Raw genomic sequence first — 26,664 nt, forward strand, 5'->3', positions numbered from 1 at the left:
CCAAAAGTTTATTTTATAGTTAATTATTTATTTTATTTGTCATTGAATTTACTTGTTCCTCACTTTCAAAACCCCAATTTAGAAAAACCCATAACCAATAATAAGAACATACCTCCCTGCAATTCCTTGAGAAGACGACCCAAGGTTTAAATACTTCGGTTATCAATTTATTTAGGGGTTTGTTACTTGTGACAACCAAAACGTTTGTAAGAAAGGACTTTTGTTGGTTTAGAAGCTATACTTGCAACAGAAATTTATTCTAATTCTAGACCACGCAAAAATTCTCTCTTCAAAATGGCGCCATTGCCGGGGAATTGCAAACGTGTGCCTTATTATTGGTTATTGTAAATATTTTTCAAAAAAATTTATTTTTCTTTTACTTGTTTATTTGTTTTCTCTCTTCCCTCTTATTTCTGATATCTATTATGAATTCTCACCCCTCTCGCTTTGAGTTTGGTTCTAATTTTGTTGCAAGGAATGGAAGTTATAACAGGACTATGCATCAAGGTCTAAGCAATCAAAGATGGATGGAGCCACAAGGATCTGATCACCCCTTTAGGCAACAACATCATCCTAGATATCATGGACAAAGACCATTCTACAATGCATACCCAACTGATAGATATGGTGGACCGCCTTGTAGCTATCAACAAGCCCCACCCTGTGCTCAGAGACCATCCTTTCAACACAATCTCAACCCACCATACTCACAAGCTTCTTTTCACCATTCACTACCGCGTGATCCTTATCCACCCCAACGCCAATCCAACTACTCCCAAGAACCACCACACCCCTATGCACCATGTTCATATCCATCAAGCCAGGAATCACAGGTTCACCTCGAAAAATCAGTAAAACAATTTAATGCAACCCTTCATCAACTGGAGCAAGCAATAAATCAATTATCTTCCAGACGTTCAAGCACTCAACAGACTCCCATGGCTTCATGTGGAGAATCTACCGAAGAATGTATTGTGAAAAAGACACAAGAAACTCCAGTGGACAGCATAGAGCATAACTTCGTACTGGAACAAATAGAGGAAGCTGTCATTTTAAAAGAAGAAGAGTTGGTTGAAGATTTAGGAGATATCGAACCGCCACCTGAATCTAGAGTTGTGGAGAATTCTGTTAAGAACGCTACAATTGATGATAAGGAGGATAGTGCACAGCCTCCAATGCAGATATCTTATGAAAAACTGGACGGGATAACCCAAGAAGCAAGTTTCCTTGATGACGATGATCACGAGTCGAGTTCTCTCAGTAATGCACTTGCATCCGCAAGTGAATTCTTTGAGACAGAAGAATCTTCCCCAAGTGAATATGAAGATGATACAGAGGTCGACTTTTCTCAACCTCCTAATTATGACTCAAGTGATGAGGAAGATATGGAAGACTTTGACCAGGACATGGCTGGAATGGAAAAGGTTTGCATAGAAGTGGAGGAATTCACTAAAGAACACAAGGGAGTAGAGCTTGCAGAACCACTAGAAACACCGATCCCAAGGCCACTACCAACCAACACAGACTTCAAGTGGGTAAAATCCTTGACTCTTATCTTTACTTTTCCACTTGAATATGGTTTGCTTGAAACAGATGGCCAGCTTAGAGCTCTTTGCGGCTTTAAGAGAAAAAGGGAAATGACTCGCACTCAACGCTGGTATGCAAGATTCAATGAGGTTTCGCACTTCAATTTGAGGTGCAGGAATTGGTGTCAAGCTCAATTCAAAGGATCTCGGAAGCTGTTTGGTCACTGCAGTGAGAATTCAGATTACTCATCACCCGACTGGAAAGATGTAGATCAAGACAAAGTCGGGTGTAGAAGAAAAGTTTGGGATCCTGGAGTCTATTCTGACATTCAACACTCCGGAAGCCTGCAAGCCTGTTTGAACTCACACAAGGGCTTTACGTACTTTGTTTGGGACCCCGGAGGATGCTGGCATTCCAAACACTGGTGGAGATTCTTGGATGAATACAAGCACAAGCCGCCATAACAAGAAGCTCGCCAAATGTCCAACTTAAGAACTTTAACTAAAAGTGCTGGGTGGGAGACAACCCACCATGGTATGATCGTTTCTTCTTCAGTTTGAATTTTTTTCTATTTTTGAATTCTGATTGAACCTGGAATTTTTGCATATAATTCATTGCATTTTTCATTCTTCATACTGCATAAAAGAAGGGTGCGTGACGCGACAAACTACCACCCACGCGTCCGCGTCATCCATGCGGCCGCGTGATATGGAAATCGGCGTAAAGATCTAACGCCCAGAAAGTTAGGCTGGAATCATGCGGCCATTGTGCGCTTCGCACAAATGACCCACACGATCGCGTCCCTGACGCGATCGCGTCACATGCACAAACACTAATCCCACGCGACAACGAGAGCGACGCGATCGCGTCGCGTGGATAGCACACCACCCCAAAGGAGACAGAGAGTTGCGCGGAAGCGACGCTGGAATTGTGCATTTTGCACGATTTCCAGAGACGCGATTGCGTCGCCTACGCGATCGTGCCATTCATTATTTACCAATCCCATGGGATCGCGTCAGCCAAGCGATCGCGTCAACCCCCATTTCACCCCAGCCATGCGACCGCGTGCCCCACGCGATTGCGTGGATTCAAATTTACTAACCCCCCAGTATCCCTATCCGCCCACAACCACCACCCTCAACCCCCGTCCCAACCCTTCCCCTCCTACCCCCATTACCCTTCCCGAAGCCCCTGCCTCCGAACCACCACCACCGCCGCCGCACAACCCACCTCCGCCGCGTCGGACGCCACCACCACCATCCCCCAGCCACCTCTCTGCCCCACCTTCATTCATACGTCCACCAGGTTCCACAGAACGCCACCCTTCTATCATTCTTAGTTAATTCCATATTTTTTCTATTAATGTTTATCATTAGGCTAGTTAGATATGCATGTTGTAGTGGATTCTAGGTTGTTAGGTAGCCTAGGATGTGGTTAGTGGATTTAGGCCTGATTAATTGCGCTGTTTTTGCTTCTTGTTTTCTAATTTTCGCAATTCTGTTGTGCTGTTCGTACTGCTCATATGCTGTACTTTCTTGCTTTCATGCTGCTTTTTACACTGCTTTTTCATGTTCATATTTCTTATATGTAATTGCAGCTATATTTTATTTCATATGAACTATTCTGATTGCTGTTTTTTTTTTTGGGAACATCCGATTTTAGCCGGAATGCTACCCAAATTTTCTGTAAACTATTTTGTTTCCATTCATGTCTTGGTTTTGGGTACTTTGAACCCTGCTTTACTCTGCTTTTACCCAACTAATTCATGGATGACAGGGCAAGCTTTCTTATTCTTTTTAATTTCCTGGTTTATAAATTACATCTTGGATGATTCAATCACACTTTTTGATATTTTCATTTGATTCATCACTAACTTCCTTGTTTGAATTTGAGTTATTTGTTGCTTTTATTTGTGAATTTTCGTTACTTAGAAGATGTTCATCATGCCACTTACTTTACCCATTTTTTTCCTAACTCATTAATTTTAACCTCCTAAACTCTTTTTCAATTCTAACCAAACCTAACCTTTTAAAACATTTTTTCCTGGTTTCTCACTATTCTCTTTAACCTTCTAACCATGGCATGATGATCATTCTTCCTAAATAACATGAATTCTAAATACACTATGGATTGTGCATATCTTTTCTCGGATTTCAATTCCTATACAATCTTTAATGCACATTGCTTAACTCAATTTTCATTCTTTTATCGCGCCTTTGCCACTATATGCTTAGTTTGCTATTTGCCTAGTTGTTTTCTTGTTTTTATTATATCCTGGCTTTCTATTTTTCAGGATGTCAGATTCCCAAAGAAAAGGGAAAGGAAAGGCTACCACTGGCAATAGAAAAAGAGGAGAATCCTCTGTGTCTATGTTAGACATCCTGCATGATGACTCCGCGCGGGAAAAACACTCTACCACGCAGGAGAAGGCTGACCACCTACTCCCTGCTACTGATCCCTTAAAGTTTGCAAACCGATACTGCGAGTTGAAATATCCGGCGTTTGCAACCTCCAGGAACCTGTACTTAGAGTGGACTCTGAAAATCCCAAAAGAACTCCAGCAATACACCTCTAATCAGATCAAAGAAAGAGGCTGGTTCTTCCTAGAGAGAAACCTGACAGAGGTCAATGCATCTTGGGTAAGGAAATTTTACTGCAATTATTTCAAAAATTCCCTATATGCAGTGAACCTAAGAGAGAAGCAGATTCTGGTCACTGGAGAGGCCATTGAGGATATTTTGCAGCTTCCGCATAAATGCGATCAGCCTGATGGGTACAAAAAGGCTGAGGAGGACATGCATTTCATGAAGTTTGATTGGGATGCTGTCAAGGCAAGGATAGCCCTTGACCTTACTGTTCCATGGGAAATAGGTCAGGACACCACCATGCCTAAGGAAATCAAGAGGATTTACTTAAATGATCAGGCTCGGCTATGGCATCAGATCTTGAGCAACTATGTTATGCTGAGTACCCATGAGACAGAGATACCAGCCGCTATGATCACCCTCCTTTGGTGTGTGATGGAGGGTAAGGACCTGTACCTGCCACGTTTTATCCGATCCTACATGGCTAGGGTCCACATCCGAGGCATTCTCCCCTTTCCGTATCTGATTACCCAGCTCGGACGTCGAGCTGACGTATCGTGGGAGGACGCCGATGAGAGGCCACCTGCTACAGATTGCAGGAAGATTATCCCTCACAGCAGGAACTTTCTAGCTTTGGGCTACAGACCTCCATTTCTCTCATCTTCCGGTGATATAGCCACACCATCTACTGGCCCTTCTTCCTCCACAGCTACCCCAGCTACCCCTGCTACCACTACTGCACCTCCACCTACCTTAAAGCTAGTTTATCACCTAGTGTACCGCTTGTTTCAGCAGCTAGACAGGATGGAGCGCCGCAACCGGCACCGGTATGAGAGATCTGAGCGTCGCAGTAGGCGACGCTATGAGCACGGACAGAGCCATCTGAGGAGGAGGCGGATGAGCACGGGGAGGAGACCCATCCACAGAGAGAGGCTGCGCAGGCAGGCTCAGAGCAGACTGCACCCCAGCAGGAGGACCCACCTCAGATTCAGGCTGCAGACTCTGAGATCCCCATTCAGTCAGCACCTCCTCCGCAGCAGGCAGATCCTCAGACCACCACCACAGAGACTCCAGCTACCCATCCTTCCGGAGATGACACTCCTTCACACCCAGCTTGAGTGAGCATCGAGGACGATGCTATTATTTAAGTGTAGGGAGGTTGCCATCTCTGGCATATCTTTATTTTGGTGAACCACTACAAACTCTCTCTTATTTTGTTCATTTTCTATATTTTTGCATATTTTTCTCTTTTTGCTTTTTATTGTACTTTTTGCATTTTGCACTTTGAGCTATATGTATACTATTTTGGATATTTTAGCTTGATTTGCACATTAGTTTACTAGTTATATTTTAAGTGGATTAATTAGTATAGTTTACCCTTTTTAGCATATGATAACTAATTTAATTAAAAATAAAAAGGAAGTAAGCTAGAGACTTTAACAGAATCAATCCACACACCTTGTATATATAGCATTACATGTTAGTTAGTTAACAACATTTCATCAAGGAGGAACACTAAAACTTTAAAGCCATCCAATATATATTTTACATTGAGTATAATGGGAACTCTTGATTTCTACTTGCATGACACACTTAAGTGATATATGATTTATGAGTTTGAGAACATACAGCCTATGAGTTTTGAGCTTAATTGTATGGTTACATTTAAACCATAATATTTTATTCCTTTGTGTTCCATCCTTCTTTTTTATTCTGGTGTTCTTTACTTTGTTTTAATCTATATGTCCAGTTATAGAATATAGATACATACCAAGAAAGTGATTGAGGCCTTGTTTGATTTTAACTCACTTATCCCAAATAAAGCCTACCTTTTACATCACCCGTGTTAGCTCACTTGAGCCTTTTAATCCCTTCTGTTTTATAACCACATTACTAGCCTTAAGTAGAAAAAAAAATAAAAATCCCAAGTTGAATCCTTGGTTAGCTTAAGATAGATTTTGTGTAGAATTTAAGCGTAGGGAATTTTATAGGAACATGGAATGATAGAAAAGTAGGAAATTAATTTAAACAAGTTATGTGAAAATAATTTCGAAACATGCTCATGTGAAGTCAAAATAAATTAATTACCATGTGTAGAAAAAAATTTAGCATTTGAAAAAAAAAGGGGATACAAAAAGAATTTCCCAAATGCAAAAAGCGATGCACATGGTATAAGAACAAAATATGAGCATGTAATATAAAAAGTGAAAAAAATATGGGAAAATAGGTAAAGAGGCTTAGCTTTACAAAAGTATGTATGTTAGGTGAGATCTTAGACTACTCAAGGATTCACTTAATTAGCTCACTTAGCCTTATACGTATACCCTTACCTTTACCTTAGCCCCATTACAACCTTAATTAAAGACCTCATAATTTTTGTATGTCTGTATTCTATAATTGTTGATTGATTAGATAAAGAACAAAGCTATAGAAAGTAAGGATAAAAAGAGGAATAGAGTGATTAACCCAATAAACACTGAGTGACTAGAGAGTAAACACAAAATCCAGTGAGGGTTCAATACCTCATCATCATATATCTCTACTTCTATTGTTAATTGTCTTGCAAGTTTGAAAAATATTTTATTTACCCATCTCAATTGTAAAAGTGCTTTGACATTTTCTAAGGTTGGCGATACATATTGGATTCCTTGAGAATGTAAATTAATTTAACTACATGTAAAGCTCTATATATAAGTGAACAATAACTAGACTTGCATGACTCATTTAGGTAGATGCATTTAGAATAGATTGCATTGCATGAGATTCCACCACTTTACCTTACTCTTTATCTTAGATTTAGCATGAGGACATGCTATTGTTTAAGTGTGGGGAGGTTGATGAACCTAAATTTTAGGATATAATTTGTGCTGAATTTGAGTGTTTTATTCAATCCTTTACCCACTTATGCATGTGAAATTGTATGTTTTTACTTTCCCTTCCTTATTATGTGATGTATGTGAAAAACATGTTTTCTAGGCTTTAAAAATATTAATTTTAATTATCTTTTATTGCCATTCGATGCCGTGATTCGTGTGTTGAGTAATTTCAGATATTCCAAGGCAGGAATGACTTAAAGGATGAAAAGGAAACATGCCAAAATGGAAGGAAAGCTTGAAACGGAGTTCTTGAAGAAACTAGCAGCGACGCGATAACATGGGCGACGCGGCCGCGTGTCAGTGCGACGAGAGTGTGACGCGAACACGTGACTGACGCGATCGCGCGCCTTGAGAGAAACGCATATGACGCGGACGCATGACTGACACCGCCGCGTGACATGAAAAACTCCGGATGACGTGACCGCGTGACCCACGCGGACGCGTGACAGAGGCCACGCCCCAAAAATTGCAGAAAATGATCCCAGCGTTTTCTGAAGCCCTTTTCGGCCCAAATCCAAGTCCAGAAGGCACAGACCAGAGGTTATGAAGTGGGGGAATGCATCCATTCATTTGGAGGCTTTCATAATTCATAATTTTTAGTTTTAGATGCAGTTTTTAGAGAGAGAGAGGTTCTCTCCTCTCTCTTAGGTTTTAGGATTAGGATTTCTCTTAAAGGATTTAGGATTCAACTCTTCATCAGGTTCAATATTTCCTTTACTTTATATTTATCTCTTATTCTCAGATATTTTAATGCTTTTATTGGTATTTGATTTATGTTGCCCAATTGGCTTATGAACTTTTCATGTTAGGATTATACATTATTGAGATATTTTCAGATATTTATGATTTCAATTTAGCTTTCCGCATTATTGACTTTAATTGATTAACTGGAAGCTCTTGAGTTATCAACTATTCATGCTTGATTGTTATGTCGGCTAATTAACTGGAATTCCACTAACTCTAGTCTTTCCTTAGGATTTAGCTAAGACTTGGGAAATCTAACCAATTGGTTCACTTGACTTTCCCTTGCTTACGCAAAGGTTAACTAAGTGGGATTAACTTCCATTCTTATAGGAGTAACTAGGATAGGACTTCCGAATTTTCATATCTTGCCAAAAGTTTATTTTATAGTTAATTATATATTTTATTTGTCATTGAATTTACTTGTTCCTCACTTTCAAAACCCCAATTTAGAAAAACCCATAACCAATAATAAGAACATACCTCCCTGCAATTCCTTGAGAAGACGACCCGAGGTTTAAATACTTCGGTTATCAATTTATTTAGGGGTTTGTTACTTGTGACAACCAAAACATTTGTAAGAAAGGACTTTTGTTGGTTTAGAAGCTATACTTGCAACGGAAATTTATTCTAATTCTAGACCACGCAAAAATTCTCTCTTCAGTGGTGTGAGAGCAGCCTCGCGTTCGCACAACTCTCTGTTCGAAAATCATTGTTGCCAAAATTCAGGGTGACGCGTTCGCGTAGTGGACGCGATCGCGTGAATGGCCATACTTTGAAAAACGACGCGTTCGCGTGGTGCACGCGTTCGCGTGGTTGGCCTTGTGCGTCTGGCACCATACCAGCCCCATTCCAGCCTAACATTCTGCCATACACCCGTTCTTACGTCGATTTTCAGGGCACACGTTCACGTGGTTGACGCGGACGCATGGGACACATTTTTCCCACAGCACGTGGACGCGTCAGGCACGCGGTCGCGTGGATCAATTTGTGCCAAAGGCACGCCTCCAGCTGCACTTTCGCGTGACTCTCTGTAAAATTCGCTTTTCTTCCTAGGGCACATATGATGCAGATGCGTCGCGTGCCTCTTCCCCCCTCTTTTTTTTATGCAATATGCAAATGCAAACTATATGCACTAATACGGAGAAGAGTTATTGAAAAAGAAAACTAAGAAGGGAGAAAGGAATGATCATACCATGGTGGGTTGTCTCCTACCCAGCACTTTGCTTTAACGTCCTTAAGTTGGACGCTCCACTAGCTCAGTCTTCTACTGTGGGTGGATCTTCCAAGAGGAAGATCTCTAGTTCCTTCTTTTTCTTCATCTTCTCACCATGATATAGCTTCAAGCGATGTCCATTGACTTTGATGAATTCAGAGCTTGAAGGACGACTTAGGTGGAAAACTCCGTATGGCTCAGCCTTCTCTACTCTATAAGGACCGTCCTATCTTGATCTCAACTTGCCTGGCATGAGCCTCAATCTAGAGTTGTAAAGGAGGACTAAGTCCCCAGGTTGGAATTCTCTCCTCTTGATGTGCTTATCATGCACAGCTTTCATCTTTTCTTTGTAAAGCCTGGAATTCTCATAAGCTTCTAGGCGAAGGCTTTCTAATTCCTGCAGTTGCAACTTCCTTTCTGCTCTGGCCTTCTCAAATCCCATGTTGCACTCCTTCACTGCCCAAACTGCTTTGTGCTCTACCTCAACTGGGAGGTGACATGCTTTTCCATAAACTAAGCAGAAGGGACTCATCCCAATGGGTATCTTGTATGCCGTTCTGTATGCCCAGAGTGCATCTTGTAGTCTGGTGCTCTAGTCTCTTCTATGAGGTTTGACTATCTTTTGTAATATACACTTTATCTCTCTGTTAGACACCTTGGCTTGCCCATTAGTCTGGGGATGGTAGGCTGTTGCCACCTTATGAATTATCCCATGCTTTTTCAGTAATCCTGTTAGTCTCCTGTTATAAAAATGGGTGCCTTGATCACTCACGATTGCTCGTGGTGATCCAAAACGACAAATGATATGGGTTCTAACAAAGGAAACAACAGTATTAGCATCATCAGTGGTCTTGTACTTTTTCATAGACCCATTGCTAGCACCTTCCAATGTGGTCTTATCTTGAGGCTTCATGCCCTGTGTGAAGTAGATGAGCAACACTATCTTGTAAATCATATGGTGGGGATATGCTTCCAAAAGATTGTTGAAGTGCTCCCAATATTCGTAGAGGGTCTCGGATTCGTCCTGAACAATCATAGAAATTTCTTTCCTCAGTCTATCAGTAACTTCAGTTGGAAAGAATTTTTCTAAAAATTCTCTTCTAAGCGTATCCCAGTTAGAAACAGTTGCTATGGGTTGAGTGTAGTACCACTCTCTTGCCTTTTCCTCAAGAGAGAATGGGAAGGCTTTTAACAGAATAGAAGTTTCATCAGCACCATCACGCTTAACAGTAGAACAAGCTGTTTGGAAATCCCTAAGGTGCTTGATAGGCTCTTGAGTAGGTAAGCCATGAAACTTGGGCATCAAATTGAGTAGTGCAGTCTTTATTTCAAAATCTACAGCCACCGCTGGGCGATGCGCTTGATACGGCTACAGTGTGAAATTTGGGGCTCCAGCTTCCTGGATAGTAACCCTCCTAAGTGCTGCCATGTTATCTACACGTGAATCAACTGAATCAGTAGTAGAAGAGCTTGTTTCTTCCTCAAATGGTGGTTCAGATTCGCCCTCAGATGAGACTGGTGAATTGACGTTAATCACTTCACCACCCTCAGAGGCTAGCCGACGTCGAGCCCGCCTAATACGTGAAATAGTTCTCTCAATTTCGGGATCAAAAGCGGCTAAGCTCGAATCAGGCAACGAACGAGTCATTCAATGGAAGAGACATATAGCTCATGATAAAAAAAACAAAATAAAATAAAATGCAAATAGATAAATTCCAATCAATAAATTAGCACTCGATTGCAACTCCCCGGCAATGGCGCCAAAAATTGACGTGGCAGTAATTGGCAGATTAAGAAATTAATGTGAGAGATACGTTGCAAGTACAGTTCTTAACCAGCAAAAATCTACTTATCAATTTAGAAGGGTTGTCACAAAATTAGAATTAAAATACTGGGAGTATGAATCCCAGGTCGTCCCCCAACGAGTTATAGAAAGATGTGTTATTTTAGTAATCAGAGGTTTTCCAAAGTGGTTTTGAGTTTGATAAATAGGAAATTAAATCAGAGAATTTATGTAATTTAAATAAAAATCTTGACCAGGAGTAGATTAATCGGAAGTTCTATCCTTGTTGGAGTTCTCCCAAGATCAATTGATAATTAAAGGTTATTTCTACTTAGTTATCCTCTACTAGGTAGAGGAAAGTCAAGTAAGTTGGAAGTCTACTTCTATTCACAAGTTCTAATCCTCTCCCTTAGGAAGGATTAGTGTCAGTGACTAGAGAGCCATCCAACAATAAAACCAATTACAATTTTACTCTTGAGCATTCCAACTCAAGGTTCTCCTTTCAATCAACTCCCAATCAAGTTATAGAACTACTCCATTATTATGAATGTAAACTTCACAAAATAAAAAAGGGGAATAAAGAAAGACATGATAAACAATAATAAAAAAGATCAATTAAAAATAAAAATGGTTCTTGTATTAATAAGTTCTAAAAATAATCCAATTGTAACTTTGAACAAATTAAGGATGTGAAAGAGTAAGTGAAAAATAGAGAAATAAACTAGAGTGATGAAGTATTGCGGAGGCAACAACTCTTCTCAATATCCCAATCCAAAAAGCAATAAAAACAAAATCCTAAGAACTATGAATGTGTAGAGAGAAAACCTAGAGGAGGAGTAAAATCAAATCTAAAAACTAAAAATTATGCGCAATGAGAATTCTCTCTTGTCTCTGCATGTTTCCTGGCTTTAATCTGCGTTTCTGGGCCAAAAGCTGGGTTAAAACGCGGCCCAGAATCCACGCCAGTGATTTTTGTAAATTCTGCAGATCGCGCATGTCACGCGACCGCGTCGTCCAAGTGTTCACGTCATCCAGCATTTTTCGGTGCCACGCAGGCACGTCGTCCATACATTCACGTCACTCGTGCAGCTTCCAATCCACGCATTCGCGTCAGCCACGCGAGCGAGTCACTACAATTTCTTCCATTTCGCGCGGTCGCGTGAGCCATGCGCCCGCGTCACTTCTCGCTGGTCATCTCCTCAATTTCTTGTATTCCTTCTATTTTTTGCAAGCTTCCTCTCCATTCTCTAAGCCATTCCTGCCCTATGAAGCCTGAAACACTTAACACAAATCACGGCATCGAATGGTATAAAGGAGAATAAAAATATACAATTAAAAGATCTTTAGAAAGCAAGTTTTCAATCATAGAACATTGGGAAGGACTTGTAAATACATGCAAATCATATGAATAAGTAGGTGAAGACTTGATAAAATCACACAATTAAACACAAGATAAATCATAAAATAATGGTTTATCACTGTACTTATATATGAGATATGTATTTAAAAAATTAAAAAAATATATAATTTAATAGTTTTATATGTAATTTCACTATCTTAATTGTTTAATTCACTAATATTTTTTACTTAACTAATTTAATATCATACCCTCAAGTCTTTGTACCTTTCAAATTAGTTTTTATATAATAATCTATATTTATTTTTAAAAACATCATTTTTTATCATAATATATTTAATATTTATATTATTATATTAAAAATATCTTACGTAATTATATTTTGGTAATCATATTATGTACTTTAGATATTATTTTTATTATAAAAATACTCATTTTTCTTCTAAATTTAAGTTGTTAAAAGAAAAAATTTTATAAAGATATCTTATATATTGTATCTATAAGAGTACTGTGTCTTTCAAATAATTATTAATTTATAATTTATTTTCAAATTTTTTAAAATTTTTGAAAGAATTAATTTTAATTAATAAAATATGTGATAATTTTTAACTAAACACGTTATAAATTATTGATATTTTATAATTTTATAATGTGCTATTGCTATTGTTATATTTCTTTTATGTAATTATCGTATTAAAAATAAAATTGTGAAAAAAATTATATACTGATTAAAGAGAACATAAAAAGAAATTAAAAATATGAAGCAACTTATATAATAATAAATTATTTAATAATATGTATAATAAAAAAATATTCTTAAAAATGATGTAACTCACCAGAAATTTTTTCTGAGATAAATTACAAATCATCAATAGAGTGACTACTAATTAGTATTCAGCAGAAAAACACATCAAAGCCATAGAAAATGAGACAAACTATTTTAATTAAGTCTTAAAATTTTTATAATCTAGGATTAATATTTATAATTAGAAAATGAATAAGCTAAATATTAATTCAATATGTCAAATAATAACGATATTCATTAATAAATAACCATTTCTTAAAAATAAATAATCAAGATACACATTGAGAATATAATTATGACAAACCAATAAGGGAACTAATAAATCCAAGATACTCCAAATAATACAACATATACACATAACTCATTACGCACTTTATGTTTATAGGTTAAAGATACCAAAAAAAGTCTGAAATGTGTATCAAACAGAGGTAAAAGGGTTAGTAAACAAAAAATTACGTCCAAAAAATTTATCTCTTCATCCAAACATTTTCAAAAAGATTTATCACAAAAAATAATATAAGATGATTATATTCTAAACCAATAATTAAGGAATAGTTTATCTTAAATAACATATTTCACGTACAACAAACATAAAAATAGAAAAAAATAGTTGGTCAATATAAAACGTACACAAAATCAATTTATTGTTTTTCCTTATATAGAACATGATTAATCGAAAAAATATAAATTCAAGCCATCATTAAAATTTTTAGTATAACATATTTATAAACATTAGGTAATTAATCAAAAATTACTTTCGGCATATTCAAGATGACTTATTTTCTTTTTTATTGTTTTCTTAAATGTACTCGGTAAAACAGCAAAAATTGGATATTTTAAAAACCAAAATTAAACTGATGAATCGGTCGAGATCTGGTCGGATGAACCGAACCATGACCTGGCCGGTTTTTTGAAGCATCAAAATGTTGCCGTTTCAGCCCCCATTTAGCCCTAATTACAGCACACTCCAAGAGAAATGAAGAGATCCAGATTCCAGAGTTTAGAGCCCCGCCCTCACGCAAAGGTCTTTGCCCAATCTCCTCCAGCGCGTCGTCCTTTACCTGTGTCCATCCATATCCGCGTGCCGCCGCCGTCGGTTCTCAGGTCGCTTCATTTCCCTATGTCACAACCCTCCTCCCCTTTCGTTAAGCAGCCACTGTGGTAACCATGAAGCCTCTCTCGCGCACCCAAGTTGTCGCTTGCTCTGTTCATTACTCGGTCTGAAGGTGCTCCAACACTGCTACTTGCCTTGGTCACTCGGTGGCTCTGTCTCCCCTCCATCAATGTTGACATTTGGTCGAGCTTCCAGGTATTTTTCTCTGTTTATTAAACTAACTATGTATGCTTTATTTGACCGATTTTTGTTTGTTTATTTAACTGAATATGAATGCTTTATTTTTAGCTTTAAAGTTTATGTAACTCTGTGTTAGTGATACGCTAAGCCTGGTGCCTTATTATACCATGTCTGTACGCTAAGCCTGGTACCTTATTATACCATGTCTGTAATTTGGATTCACTAAAATAAAAGAAATAAAGCCATTAGGCTTGTGCAGTAAAGAATTCTTTACTGATATCTAAATGGATAATATTAGATAAATTAGTCCATAATAAATAAATTAGTTCACTGTCTCTTAAAATAGGAACTTATTTTTTGGATGAACGACATATGAAAGCTTAATCAGTGGCTTTAAGTTTAATAATGCTAGAAGCTATGTACAAAGATAAATCATATGATGATGATTATGGTATCTGTAATTGATGACTATAAATTTTGATAATACTTCAAAAATCAGCTTAAAATCAAAGTCATAATTTTATATTATGTAAAACTATTTTTATATGTGAAAATCATTTTGAGTCCGCTACTTAATTTATTGTGTTTTATTTGAGTATCTTTTATAATAATGCCTCACCTTAGTTAAAGAAATTTGGATTACTTATTGTTACTGGTGTTGTTACTTGTTAGTATTATTAAATCTTATTTAAAATTGCAACTAATTTAATATGCATGTAATTAATTTATAAATTGAAACCAATTTATTTTGTAAATTATTGCATATTTAAAATATAAATTTGAATCTATATGAAAAAGTTACACTATTAGAGAGGTAACATGATTGTGTGTAGAAGGCATAAAGATCTTTCTTATCTATTTGTTGCAGAGATTGTTGTTGATTGTTCCGATTTTGATGTGGAAGATAAACAACTTAAATTTGTTAGAGATAACAAAATTAATTGCACATTATATAATGCTTATCTATATTGATTGATGTAATATAAAAACTTTGACATGATGAGATAAAATTAAAAAATTTGGAGTTTTCTTATTGTATAGGAGAGATTTTAGAAACCTCTTTAAAAAATTAGGTGAAGCAATTAATATCTAAAGAGTTTCCATCGAATAAAATTAAAAGATTTAGTTTGGAGCATAGCAAATATTTTTAAAAACGAAAACAGAGCTAATAGGATAAAACAACCAATATGGTCATACGAACGAATAAAATTTGTTTAAAAACTCTATTACGGAGATTTTTACTTACTTGAAAAATTAAGAACATCGAAAATTTGAGTTTAAAAAATTGGAGAAGAGATTAGTATCTAACACTGAAAATGGTGGTACCTGGATGAATGGGTAGTTGGAAATTGATGAAACTCACATAAGACTGGTGTTGGCTCCCAACATTTGAAAAGAAGAAGAGTGGAGATTTTGAGTTTACAATTATATGAGATGAAATATGTTATTATATAGACGACCAAACACCTTTAAAATATAACTAATAATCAAATTTGTTTAGAAGATAAGGAAAAAAAACGAATTTGCCATCATTGACCGGAATTACAATCACTTTTTTAACAGAAGGCATTTGTTCAGATACAAATAATTAAATAAAATGATAAATTAATTATATAAAAGGTTAAATTAAATAGAAGTAGAAATGGGCTACTCAAATCCGATAAATTAAAATTTTAAATTTGAAATCAAATAAGGTAGTTAAGTAAACGGCGAAAAATCTGATTGAGATGAAGTTGTTAGGATTTCAAAAAATCACCCAATATTTTAGTAGTCATTCTCTCCCATCTTCTTAACCTACTCTGCGCCTCCTTCACCCCAAGCCACTTTATAATTCTTATTTCGTATAAATTTTTTTCACGAATACTGAGTTTATTCCTCTGCACAATAATTATGTCTTCTTAATCATTGAAAAGAAGGCTCTTAAATTTAGTTAAAGGGTTGAAGTGATTATAAAACATTGGTTTTTGGCTCTATATTTTTTGCTCATTCACCTAAGGTCAATGTATTTTCCTTCATTTTTCCTTTTGTTCATTCTTATGTATTTAATTCATGTAGTGTCTATCTTTCTGCATTTCATGCTTAGGTTGATGATGATTTCTCCTATGTAACAGATTTTCTTTTACTTTTTCCTTTATTACTTTTGATTTTGTTTTTGTTGTTCCTGCAACATAGTTCCAAATAACAAAGATAAGTATGTAACTTGTACGTGAAGATGAATTAAATTCAGTTAGTTTTTCCAAGTTCTTTGAATCATCATAACAAAATTTTCATTGCATATATTTACACTCATATTAGTAAGTATCTCTTAGTGTTTTTTATTTTATTTTAGTTATTTGTTTATTTGTGTTGAGTCGGGTATTAGGCAGAGAATCTGACTCATATTAATAAGTTTTATATATTTATTTTATTTAGTTACTATGATACATTTCTGAAGAATTACAAAGACCTCGCAAATAAACGGAATTGGATTCAACCATTACTTGGTAAGCATTTATTTCTCCTAAGATGACATATTTTTCTTTGAACCAAATCAAGTCTGCATTAATATCTATCTTTATCAAACAATTTGGATTTTGGATCTACAGTTGCTCTGTCATATTCGAAACAAATACTAGATGGGAGTTTATGGGGTTACAAACAAATTTTTTTACTAATTTAATGTTATATACTTGAATATACTTATAAAACTATTTTACATTACATATTGAATTCATCTTATTTTGCATTAGAATGGAGAGATAGCAAGGAATTATGAGGGTGTAAATTAATCTTTATTTAAGAGCTTCAGCAGTGAATGACAACCATTTTTTGACATAGTTTCTCATAAATTTCTTAATCCTTGAATTTATGTATAAATTATGTTCAACAATTAACTTGTTTTTCTTTATTTAATCTTATTTGAGGTCCAAAAAGTGGTAGATTATACAAACTATCAACAAAAAGCATCTTTCAAATTTATTAAGTTCTAACTTACGAATAAAATTTATGCAAAACTGAACTCACTTTAGTTGAGCTACTGCATATAATAGGGTTTTGGTTTTTGAGATTTTTACATACTCACCCACTTTATTACTAAGGCTGTGCATACTTTTACCTCTTCACTATCTGTCTATCTATGCGGCCATCAACAGATATCCATCAACCAACCCCACTTATTTATCTTAAACTCCTTCTGGCTGTTGCGAAGGCCTTAAGGCAAGTAGCTAAAGGAAAAGCTTCTGCTAGGCCACTGAATGGAAATGGAAATTTGAGTTGGAGAGGGTGCGGATTCTACAGTTTGATTCTACAAATTCTTATAATTAAATAATGCAAGTTTCACGTTCTGTGTACACATTTCCTGTTATATAACAGTTGATATTGCGGAAGAAACAATAAACTTTTTGGCTCTACCTGAACAGCTAAATCAATTTTATTTGTTTACTTGAGATTATTTGTTTACTTGAGTTATTTTAATAAAACAGAATATTATATTGATATAAGGTTTTGAATTTATATATATATGCTATGTGTGTGTGTGTGTGTGTGTGTGTGAACTCTAGCATATGCATATATAAGCTAAGGCATAGTATAAATAAGACTAGTTTATATTATTAATTTATAATAATATATTCTCAAATTTATCTTTATGTAAAAGGGTTTTATTTTACTAAAACACCTAGTAATTATTGATTCAAAATAGAAAGACATCAATTATTGAGTGTCTATCTGATTTGCAAGCTTTTGATTTTAGGAGATTGCATTAGAAATTGAACCTGAACTTTATCTCACAGGCCATAAAGGTACGTAGTATGGGCAGGAAGGAAGAAATAATCTCTGTATATATAATATGTAATGAAATTAATAATGAGTCATTCACCATTCATGCTTTAGTGTCTTTAGTGTCAAAATATTTGAGATCTCATGTATATATATATTTGAGTTAAAATTTTTACAATTTTGTTGTCTGAAGCTGAAATTGCAACGCCCCACATGTTCTGATACTTAATTTTTCTCCCTTTTGTCATTGATGATCTGCTACTTTACTTGCAAGATAGCCCAGTTACTTTTCATTCAAATATTTACAAAATTAATTAGATTTACTTGCAAGATAGCCTAGTTACTTTAATTGAATAAGTAGTAATATTCACTGTATCTTACCCCAAATCTTTGGATTAAGGCCTCGAAATTGGACATGACTTGTTTAGGAAAAATTTAATGCGATAGATGTTTGGAGGTCGTATGATTCTATTTACCAACAACTGTAATACTCGATTTTTTTATTTAATCAAGGTCGCAGTTTCATTAATTTCTCACATCACTTGGAGAAGTGTTTTTTTGGGATAAAAATTTTTTGTCATGTCATCTTTAACACCACTAAGTTTGTCTCCTATATTAGCACCTTGAAAAATTGATACCAGACTTTTCTTGATTAATTAATTTCATTTATTATTACTATTCAGACATTAAAATTGCTAAATAGTGTACTATATTGTTTGAAACTTTATTCATATAATTGATATAATCATTGTGCACTATTGAGTTTTACATTGTCGTTCTCTTGCTAATTATCTAATGACCTTCTGTTGTGTAAAGGAATAGTCAAATGCCAAGAAAACCTCGGTACACTGTTAGTACTGCATCCAGAATTGTAGCTACCCCTAATAGTCAAACACACGCTACTCCAGTGAGTTATTTAATGCACAACTTATTTCAAATGTTCATTTGCCTTTTAGGGTATACTTTTATTCAATATAATTTGTGGGAATACTAAAAAAAATTGGTTGATGTATTAACTACTTTGTTTTTAGCACACGGATGGAATACATGATATGGGAGCAAATACTTCTAGTGCACAGCGATGTGCTAGAGCGCCTCCACCTCCGCATTCCGGCAATGGTGCTAAACAATCCCGTGTTAACGCTATACCGTTTAGACCACCACGCAATGAAACACGACTGGCTCCGTCAAGTGACATTAGGGACGCTCGAGCTCCTGTGACAAATACAAAGCATCCGGATTTACATGAAGTTGTAGATGACCATTCAGAAGATGAAGACTATGACCCGGAGGCAGATGAGGTTGAGTCATTCGATTACCATGTCGACGACTTATTTGCTGCACATGAAGTTGAACGTCAAGGCAATGCCAACGGAAAAAAAAATGACACCGATTATTGGGTTGTTGATGTCATAGGTATTCTTTTGATGCTTGTTTCTTAGAAAGTGTAATTACTCTTCTCCGTGCATTCTAATTCGCTTAGTAAACTAACATTTAAAGTTTGTTCCCTCTGTAAGAAAATGGTGTGACTTATTGTATGGAGCTGATTGTTAAGGAGGCATTAGCACTTCCTCCTTGAAAGAAGATCGTGCTAAACCATAATAGAGAGTTGCAACAAGTTGGTCAGGTAGCGGGCCTATTGAGCGGGTTCTTGGGGACATTGGCATCTGATTTTCAACAGTTACCAATTTGTGAAAAAAGTTGGAAGATAATGAGTAAGGCTTCCAAGGAGCATGCATTTGACCAGTTTAGGGTAATGTTTAGATTTTTTTTATAAAGTAAGGCGTTAACAATGCTTGGTGTAAAATGCTTTTTTTTATCTATTAAGTGAACAATACAAGGAAAGATTAACACGCACACACATTATTATAGAATATCGATAAATTTCTAAGGACTTTTTTGTATAGTGTAAATTGCACTACATTATTATATAACTTAATCCCCAATTAATCCAATCCTTCATGTATAGCAATGTAACTAATAGTTGTAGTAATAATAATAACAATAATAATGATAAAACTTATAAACTTCATGAGAATGTTAAAGCTGCTACTATTGTAAACAATTAGAGAGTGAGTAACTATAGGTTATGACTTTCGGTTAAATGAAAATGTCAGAAAAAAATAAATATGGAACACATTTGCACAAGTTGATTCTGTTACCTTCCTAACTTTGAAATTTTGAATGTTTTGTGGTTTTAATTATTTGTTGAGAGATTATTTAATTATTTCCTAGCTATGGGGTTGCTGTTTTCATATGCTTCTATTTTCCATTAGTGGGTGCATTTCTTTGGTTTTCTATTTTTTTGTTTTAGTCTGGTAAATTAGAGAAGGATAGTGCATGTTGGGTTTCTTTTTGTTCACTTCTTTGAATTTTATTGCCAAAAATTGTTCATGTCTAATGATGTGTCTTTTGATAATATGTAAGTCTGTTTGAGGTGGTTAATTATTATATGTTTTCTTTATCTTACTATATTGGTCTGCTCCTCTTTAACCCTCCCGACCAAAAACCCCTTCACCTTTCAACTTTGTTATTGTTGTCCATGCCTGTAGAAAGCTATTGTAAAAGAGATTCAGCCTGATTCCTTTAATAAGATTTGATGGGTGCCTTTGCCAAAAAGTTCTAACAGATTGTATTAGTAAATAGAATCATTATTTAATAAAGTGATATATAGTTGATCACTACTAAGCTGGTCCAGCAAGGGGATTCGGTTTATATCTTGAAGGTGATTAGGCATGCTTATGTTGGAGGTGATTCTTGCTCTTAATATGGTTATATTGGTTGTGAAACTTGCATTTTGAACTTAGCCTTTAGAATAAAGTTTTCATGGTGGAAAGTTCTCAATCATATTTGTTTGTGTGTTGAGTTGATGAATCGTGTATAAAGTTTTGTGATGTAGAACGGATTTGGAGTTAAATTTAATGGTTACAATGATGGTGTGAAAGCACTGATGTCAATATCGTTATCATCTTTATTGTGTTATCTTATGATCTGAACTACTTGTAGTGAGTCTTCCACTATGAGGACGATGGAAGAGGGAGGATAAAGCGGGGAATTGTACAAAGAATAGGAAGTTCCTGGAGGAACGCAAGAAATCATTTGTTCCATAAGGTTTATGACGAAGAACTAACTTTTGAGGAAACCTCAAGCGTAAGCCAGCAAGAATAGAGGCAAATCACTGGAAAAAGTTTCTTGAATATCGGTTGAACGAGGACACAGGTAACACATATTTAGTTGACATTTCATTGTATTCGATTTTAAATCGTCATGAATTACTACTAAATGTGCTGAATTTATTGTGATAGTGGAAAAACTACTACAAAAAGTTCATCACCTTATCCTTTTTTGTGTTTCCTGAAGTTGTACATGCCTAACTTATAAAACCATTAAAAGTGTAGTAATTTATCCCGATAACATTTATGTTTGTCGTTTTGTGTGTAGGAGAAGCGTAAAAAAAATGTCATTAATCGGTCAAAGCAACTGTACACACATACTGGTGGTTCTAAAACGATGGCAAGAAAGAGACACGAAGAAGTAATTAATTTAAATTCAGTTCCAGAATGTTAACGTGTTTCTAGTAATGTAGTATTGTCTGTTATATGAGTGTGTGTTGATGGATGTTATAGGAGCAATGACAGGGAAGGCCCATTGGTAGAGGCGAGGGATGGACCATGAGTCATAAAAAAAGAATGGTTCGTATATGAATGAAGATGTGTGTCTGGTTGGGATAAATCATGTTCTTTACTTTTTCAAATTTTTCTTTGCAATTACTACCATTGAATTTAAATTAGTGTAAATCCGGATCTCACATGTTTGCAGGAAGCAATTGAACATATTGAGAGCCAAAACCCCTCCAGCAAGGAATTTTCACAGAATGATTCCCTTGCACAAGTGCTTGAAAAGGAGCACCCAAGAAGAGTTCGTGGACTCAGTTTTGGTCTATGTCCCAGTCAGTGTTTTCGTAACACTCCACAGCAGTCTGACTATGGTGTACAGATTGAGGAGTATTAGATGGAGAGTGGAAAACTTAAGGCGGAGGCAGTAGAACTCAAGACAGCAGCAGTAGAGAAAAAGGCAAAGAGACAGAGAATGGAGGCAAAGGCAGCAGAGGAGAAGGCAAAAATGTAGACTATGAGAAATTTGTTAAGATACATAATCCAGCAACAAGGAAGTAATTTGCCACCTGAAATAGCTGCAGATTTGGATTCTTTAAGAAGTGCACCAACCTCATCCCATGCAAGATGATGTGCGGGCACTAATGATTTGAATTATCAATGTTGAAATCTGAATACTCTTTAATTTTTTACTGTCATAATGACTTTTGAGATATTTATTTGTAGTTTTTCATTTTGGTGACTTTATTTGTAGTTTACAATCATCGATGCACTGAATTCAAATAACTATTATAATGATTCACTTTTGCATATATTTTTGTTTTGTTTCGTGTGTTGTAGTTTGATTGGCTGTTGTTTATTTTAATAAGTTAAAGCAACTGAGTGGAAGAACGTATAAAGAATAAAATAATTGGCATATTTTCGTGTAAATTCGGGTTTTTTTATTAAAAAAAAGTGTAACTCTACATTTGGCAGTGGTTTTAAATCTGCTGCTATATCTTAACAGAATAAGTCAACGGATAGCATTTTGCAGCGGTAAACAACTGCTGCCATCTCCAAACAGTCATATTCTTACAATTTTGTAGCGAAAAGAACCACTGCAAAATTATACCGCTGCAAAATATCATTTAACAGCGGTTGTTCCAGTGGTTACTATTAACCGCTGCTAACGGTTTAGCCGCACGCTATCTTTCAGCGGATATATCAATCGCTGCTATCCGTTTGGCAGCGATTAAAAACCGCTGCTAATCCTGTACATAACCGCTGCTATTTACCGGATATGGTGTAGTGAACATCCATCGAGTGGACTATTGGCAGACTCGGAGGACATAAATTCTTGCATAATTTTTCCTCTTTGCTGACTTGGTCGTGAGGTCTACCTAAATAGGTGTACCAACAATAGATGACACACTCATCATAGCCTCTTCATCATAATACCATATGTTCAATCCTTGGATCTATATCCAAACCATCGTTGAACCAATGGTCTTTTCTTTTGAACAAAAATCCACTGCCTACAACTTCACCGCTACATACAATCCTGCAATCATCCATGGACTTCCAAGCAAGGCCTTTTCTCTATCTTCCACCAAGTCAAACTTGATCAAGAAGTAGTCAAACCCTGCATAAAAAACGTCATACCCTCCTCTCAACCTCCACGCACTTTTCACTTTTTGTGTGATCAACATGTAGCTCATATGCTTCCCTAAGACCTTGATGACGATAGCATCTTTATATGGTTTTAATAGCATAGCATTGGCTTCCTTTGAAAAGATCATCTTTAGTGGTGCTGCATCTCCTTTCCTCCCAATGATCTGTGCAAACCTTTCCCTCAACAACATTTTATTCTTTGCTAATGGTTATGGCAATGTACATCCTAAGACTTTGTCACAGAAGAAAATCTTAAAATTCTTTTGATTATGAGTCTTAGAGCCTTTTGAGAACTCTGATTCCACCCCCTTTCGTCTAATGTACTCCCCCTTATCTCTTCCGCCAATGGCGCCAGCTGTCTCACCGTGTTTCTGCCTTGCGCTCTCTCCCCCAATTGCACTATCATTCATCATAAAATCCTAGCAGATACAAATCGTTAATTTAAGTTCTAATTATTTTAATGTTTCTAATTATTTTAGTGCTTATTAAATGACATAATTTTATTATTATTGATATTTTTTATATTCTGTATACTCTGACTCCTCCCCAACCCCTTTATGACTTTCCTAGACCAGTGTTCGAATTAATTAAGACTATTGTTCATTTTAAACTAAAATCATTATAGCTACCATTATTTCATAAAACTTATGAAATGGTAATTGTTTATTAGTCGTATATTGTATGATTTCCTATGGGAAATGGAGATGCATACATATATAATAATGTGAATTCTACTCAACCCTTAAAATAATATGTAAGTTATTTTCAATGATATATTATATTTTAATTATTGTATTTTAATTATTGGATATTTATTTTTAACTTAGATTATTATCTTAACTATAGTATAATTATTTTATAATTAAATTATTATTTAAAATGAGTAATTATATAATTTCTTAAAATATTATAAACTAAAATTATTTTCATTTTTCAAATCATTGTTATCTAAGAGAACACCTCCTCCATTAATTGATGCACATTTTCATTCTTCTATTTTTTTCATCATGTATCTTCAATCTTTTTCAACATCGTCGTCGTCGTGACAAGAAGCACTTGATCATTGTCAGAAATTTGTACTAAGAGAGATTAATCAATGGAATAAAATATTCCATCGACGAAGCAACGTCCATTATTGTATTGAGATAGATCAATCAATGCTTTATAAAAAATACTCCGTCGTAGCTTCTCTTTTGTTCATTACTGTTGAACTCACTGTTATCATATTCACATAAAATTGAAAAATACTCCATTACAAAGAAATTTTAGGTATCACCGTTAATGGTGGCATCATCGGAGAAAATAATAAAGAGTAAAGAGTAGCATGCAGGAAACCGCGTCAAAAGATACTTGAGAGGCAGAATCAATCCACATTGTTAGAGGATCATTAGCATCAATTAGGATCAATTAGTATCGTCTGTATTTATGTAGTATATCTGTATATTAATTATAGGATTCTATGCCTTTATTACTCTGATTCATTTAGCACCTATAAATACCTCTTGTATACTGTACTTTGGGATATAAGCTGAATAATACACAATACACTTTTCTCAGATATCTCTCTTGTTTCTAACATGGTATCAAGAGCTTAGGTTCTTTTTTTTTTCAATGAAAGTTCGTTCATAGTTCGTTATTTTTCCTCTTTCGGCAGTGTTCTTTGGCCTCTCTTTCGCTCTTTTTCTGACTCTTTGGTTCGTCACCGCCTTTACCATCGCCTTCGTCTCGTCGTTGTGAGTTCAACGAGTCCAGCCTCGTCGCCAGAAACCACCGCACGCGCCGCCACGCGCCGTCTGAAGGTTGCCATTTGTTTGTTTTCCGAGCACTACTTTGTCCTCAGTTTTCAACTCCTTACTGACGCTTTGAAGATGCAAGACACGTCAGCGGCTGACGGAGCAGGTGGTGGCACGCGGGTTGGAGGTTCGGGTCGGGTCGGGCGCGCGGGTTGATCACGGTCCGTCTCCCTTCTGTCTGACACGTGGCGCGTTGCTGAGCCGTTGATCTGGGGCGCTGATCCAACGGCGACGGATGCTTCTGGAAGGAGAACGCCTGCAACCGGGCAGGCAACTTCGAGCGGCGCGTGGCGGCGCGTCCGGCGGCATATGGTGGTGATTTCGGTGCCGTTTTGTTGCGTTGGACTAGCAGAGACCTGAAACGAAGAAAGTACTCAACACCTTGTCAAAGTTTTTGACTTTAAGATCTGGGTACCACCTCTCACTTGGCCACTGCATCGAATTTGTCGCAATTTGATTTCAGAAGAGAAAATTCCCAAAAATAAATAAGAGGGGGGAAGCTATGGAGCAAACGCAGTGGAAGAGAAGCTCGAAGATGTGGATGGTTTTGGCGTGTTTGATGATGAGCTTCTTTAGCGGCATTGAGTCGCTATCGGTGACGGTAAACGACGTCGAGTGCGTCTACGAGTATGTGCTTTATGAGGGTGACACTATTTCGGGGAACTTTGTTGTCGTCGACCACGATATTTTCTGGGGCTCCGATCACCCTGGTATCGATTTCACGGTGACATCTCCTGCTGGTAATACAGTCCAAAATATCAAGGGGACCTCTGGTGACAAGTTCCAATTTAAAGCCCCGACACATGGAATGTATAAATTCTGTTTTCACAACCCTCACTCAACACCTGAGACTGTTTCTTTCTACATCCATGTTGGTCATATTCCATCTGAGCATGATCTTGCCAAAGATGAGCATTTGGAACACTAGATCAGACTGCTGATATTTTCACGAAAGCTCATCACCCGACTCGTTTCCGGACTTTGTTATCCAAACTCAAGTTGGTCTCCTTAGCTCCCACTTGAGTTTGAGGGGGGATGTTAGAGGATCATTAGCATCAATTAGGATCAATTAGTATCGTCTGTATTTATGTAGTATATCTGTATATTAATTATAGGATTCTATGCCTTTATTACTCTGATTCATTTAGCACCTATAAATACCTCTTGTATACTGTACTTTGGGATATAAGCTGAATAATACACAATGCACTTTTTTCAGATATCTCTCTTGTTTCTAACACACATTAATAGCAACGCCAACATGGTATCAGAGCTCACCAATCTAGGCCGTGTCGGTTTCAGACCATAACCATAAAAAATCACCTCATCCCTATTTTTCGTCAAACTTCCATAGTTAGTCAATCGTATACATAATGCTTTTAAACAGCATTTGTGATACTTTTTCTTTGTTTCATTGATTGATTCATCCCAGTTCAAATTTCTGACGATAATCGAGTGCTTCTTGTCACGACGACGATAACCATATTTGAAAAGAGTGAAACTACATGATAAAAAATAAAAGAATAAAAATGTGCTTCAATTAATAAAAATGGTATTTTTTTTAGATAACAATACTTTAAAAAAAATAAAAATAAATTTAGTTTTTAACATTTTAAGAAATTTTATAATTATTTAATTTAAAGAATAATTTAATTACAAAATAATTT

At 36.1% G+C, this 26,664-nt stretch overlaps 2 protein-coding genes across 3 annotated transcripts; both read left to right on the forward strand.

Moving 5' to 3' along the window:
* The first annotated feature begins 13,920 nt into the window (after positions 1 to 13,920).
* Positions 13,921 to 19,801, forward strand: LOC127746798 (uncharacterized). 2 transcript variants are annotated; one of them, XM_052261194.1, is made up of 6 exons: positions 13,921 to 14,199; positions 16,597 to 16,667; positions 17,901 to 17,963; positions 18,757 to 18,847; positions 18,972 to 19,356; positions 19,458 to 19,801. In XM_052261194.1, the coding sequence occupies exons 4-6, from the start codon at positions 18,767 to 18,769 to the stop codon at positions 19,517 to 19,519; spliced, it is 528 nt and encodes a 175-aa protein (XP_052117154.1). In that variant the 5' UTR covers positions 13,921 to 14,199; positions 16,597 to 16,667; positions 17,901 to 17,963; positions 18,757 to 18,766; the 3' UTR covers positions 19,520 to 19,801. The 2 variants fall into 2 exon arrangements, with proteins under 2 accessions (XP_052117154.1, XP_052117155.1); XM_052261195.1 differs by lacking the exon at positions 17,901 to 17,963.
* Positions 19,802 to 25,328: 5,527 nt separating this feature from the next.
* On the forward strand, positions 25,329 to 25,925 carry LOC107484677 (transmembrane emp24 domain-containing protein p24beta3-like). Its single transcript, XM_016105225.3, has one exon. It carries the CDS (start codon positions 25,500 to 25,502, stop codon positions 25,923 to 25,925), a length of 426 nt encoding a protein of 141 aa, XP_015960711.1. The 5' UTR covers positions 25,329 to 25,499.
* The last annotated feature ends 739 nt before the right edge of the window (positions 25,926 to 26,664 follow it).

Source organism: Arachis duranensis, chromosome 4 (genome assembly GCF_000817695.3).
Source record: "Arachis duranensis cultivar V14167 chromosome 4, aradu.V14167.gnm2.J7QH, whole genome shotgun sequence".
Taxonomy (NCBI): Eukaryota; Viridiplantae; Streptophyta; class Magnoliopsida; order Fabales; family Fabaceae; genus Arachis; species Arachis duranensis.

What these genes read in the sequence shown, in the direction of transcription:
- LOC127746798 (XM_052261194.1), top strand. Translation starts at nt 18,767, where the DNA reads ATGCCAAGAAAACCTCGGTACACTGTTAGTACTGCATCCAGAATTGTA. An exon ending in GTCAAACACACGCTACTCCA is followed by an intron (nt 18,848 to 18,971) that starts GTGAGTTATTTA and finishes CTTTGTTTTTAG; the next exon opens with CACACGGATGGAATACATGA. An exon ending in TTGGGTTGTTGATGTCATAG is followed by an intron (nt 19,357 to 19,457) that starts GTATTCTTTTGA and finishes TCCCTCTGTAAG; the next exon opens with AAAATGGTGTGACTTATTGT.
- LOC107484677 (XM_016105225.3), top strand. Translation starts at nt 25,500, where the DNA reads ATGGAGCAAACGCAGTGGAAGAGAAGCTCGAAGATGTGGATGGTTTTG.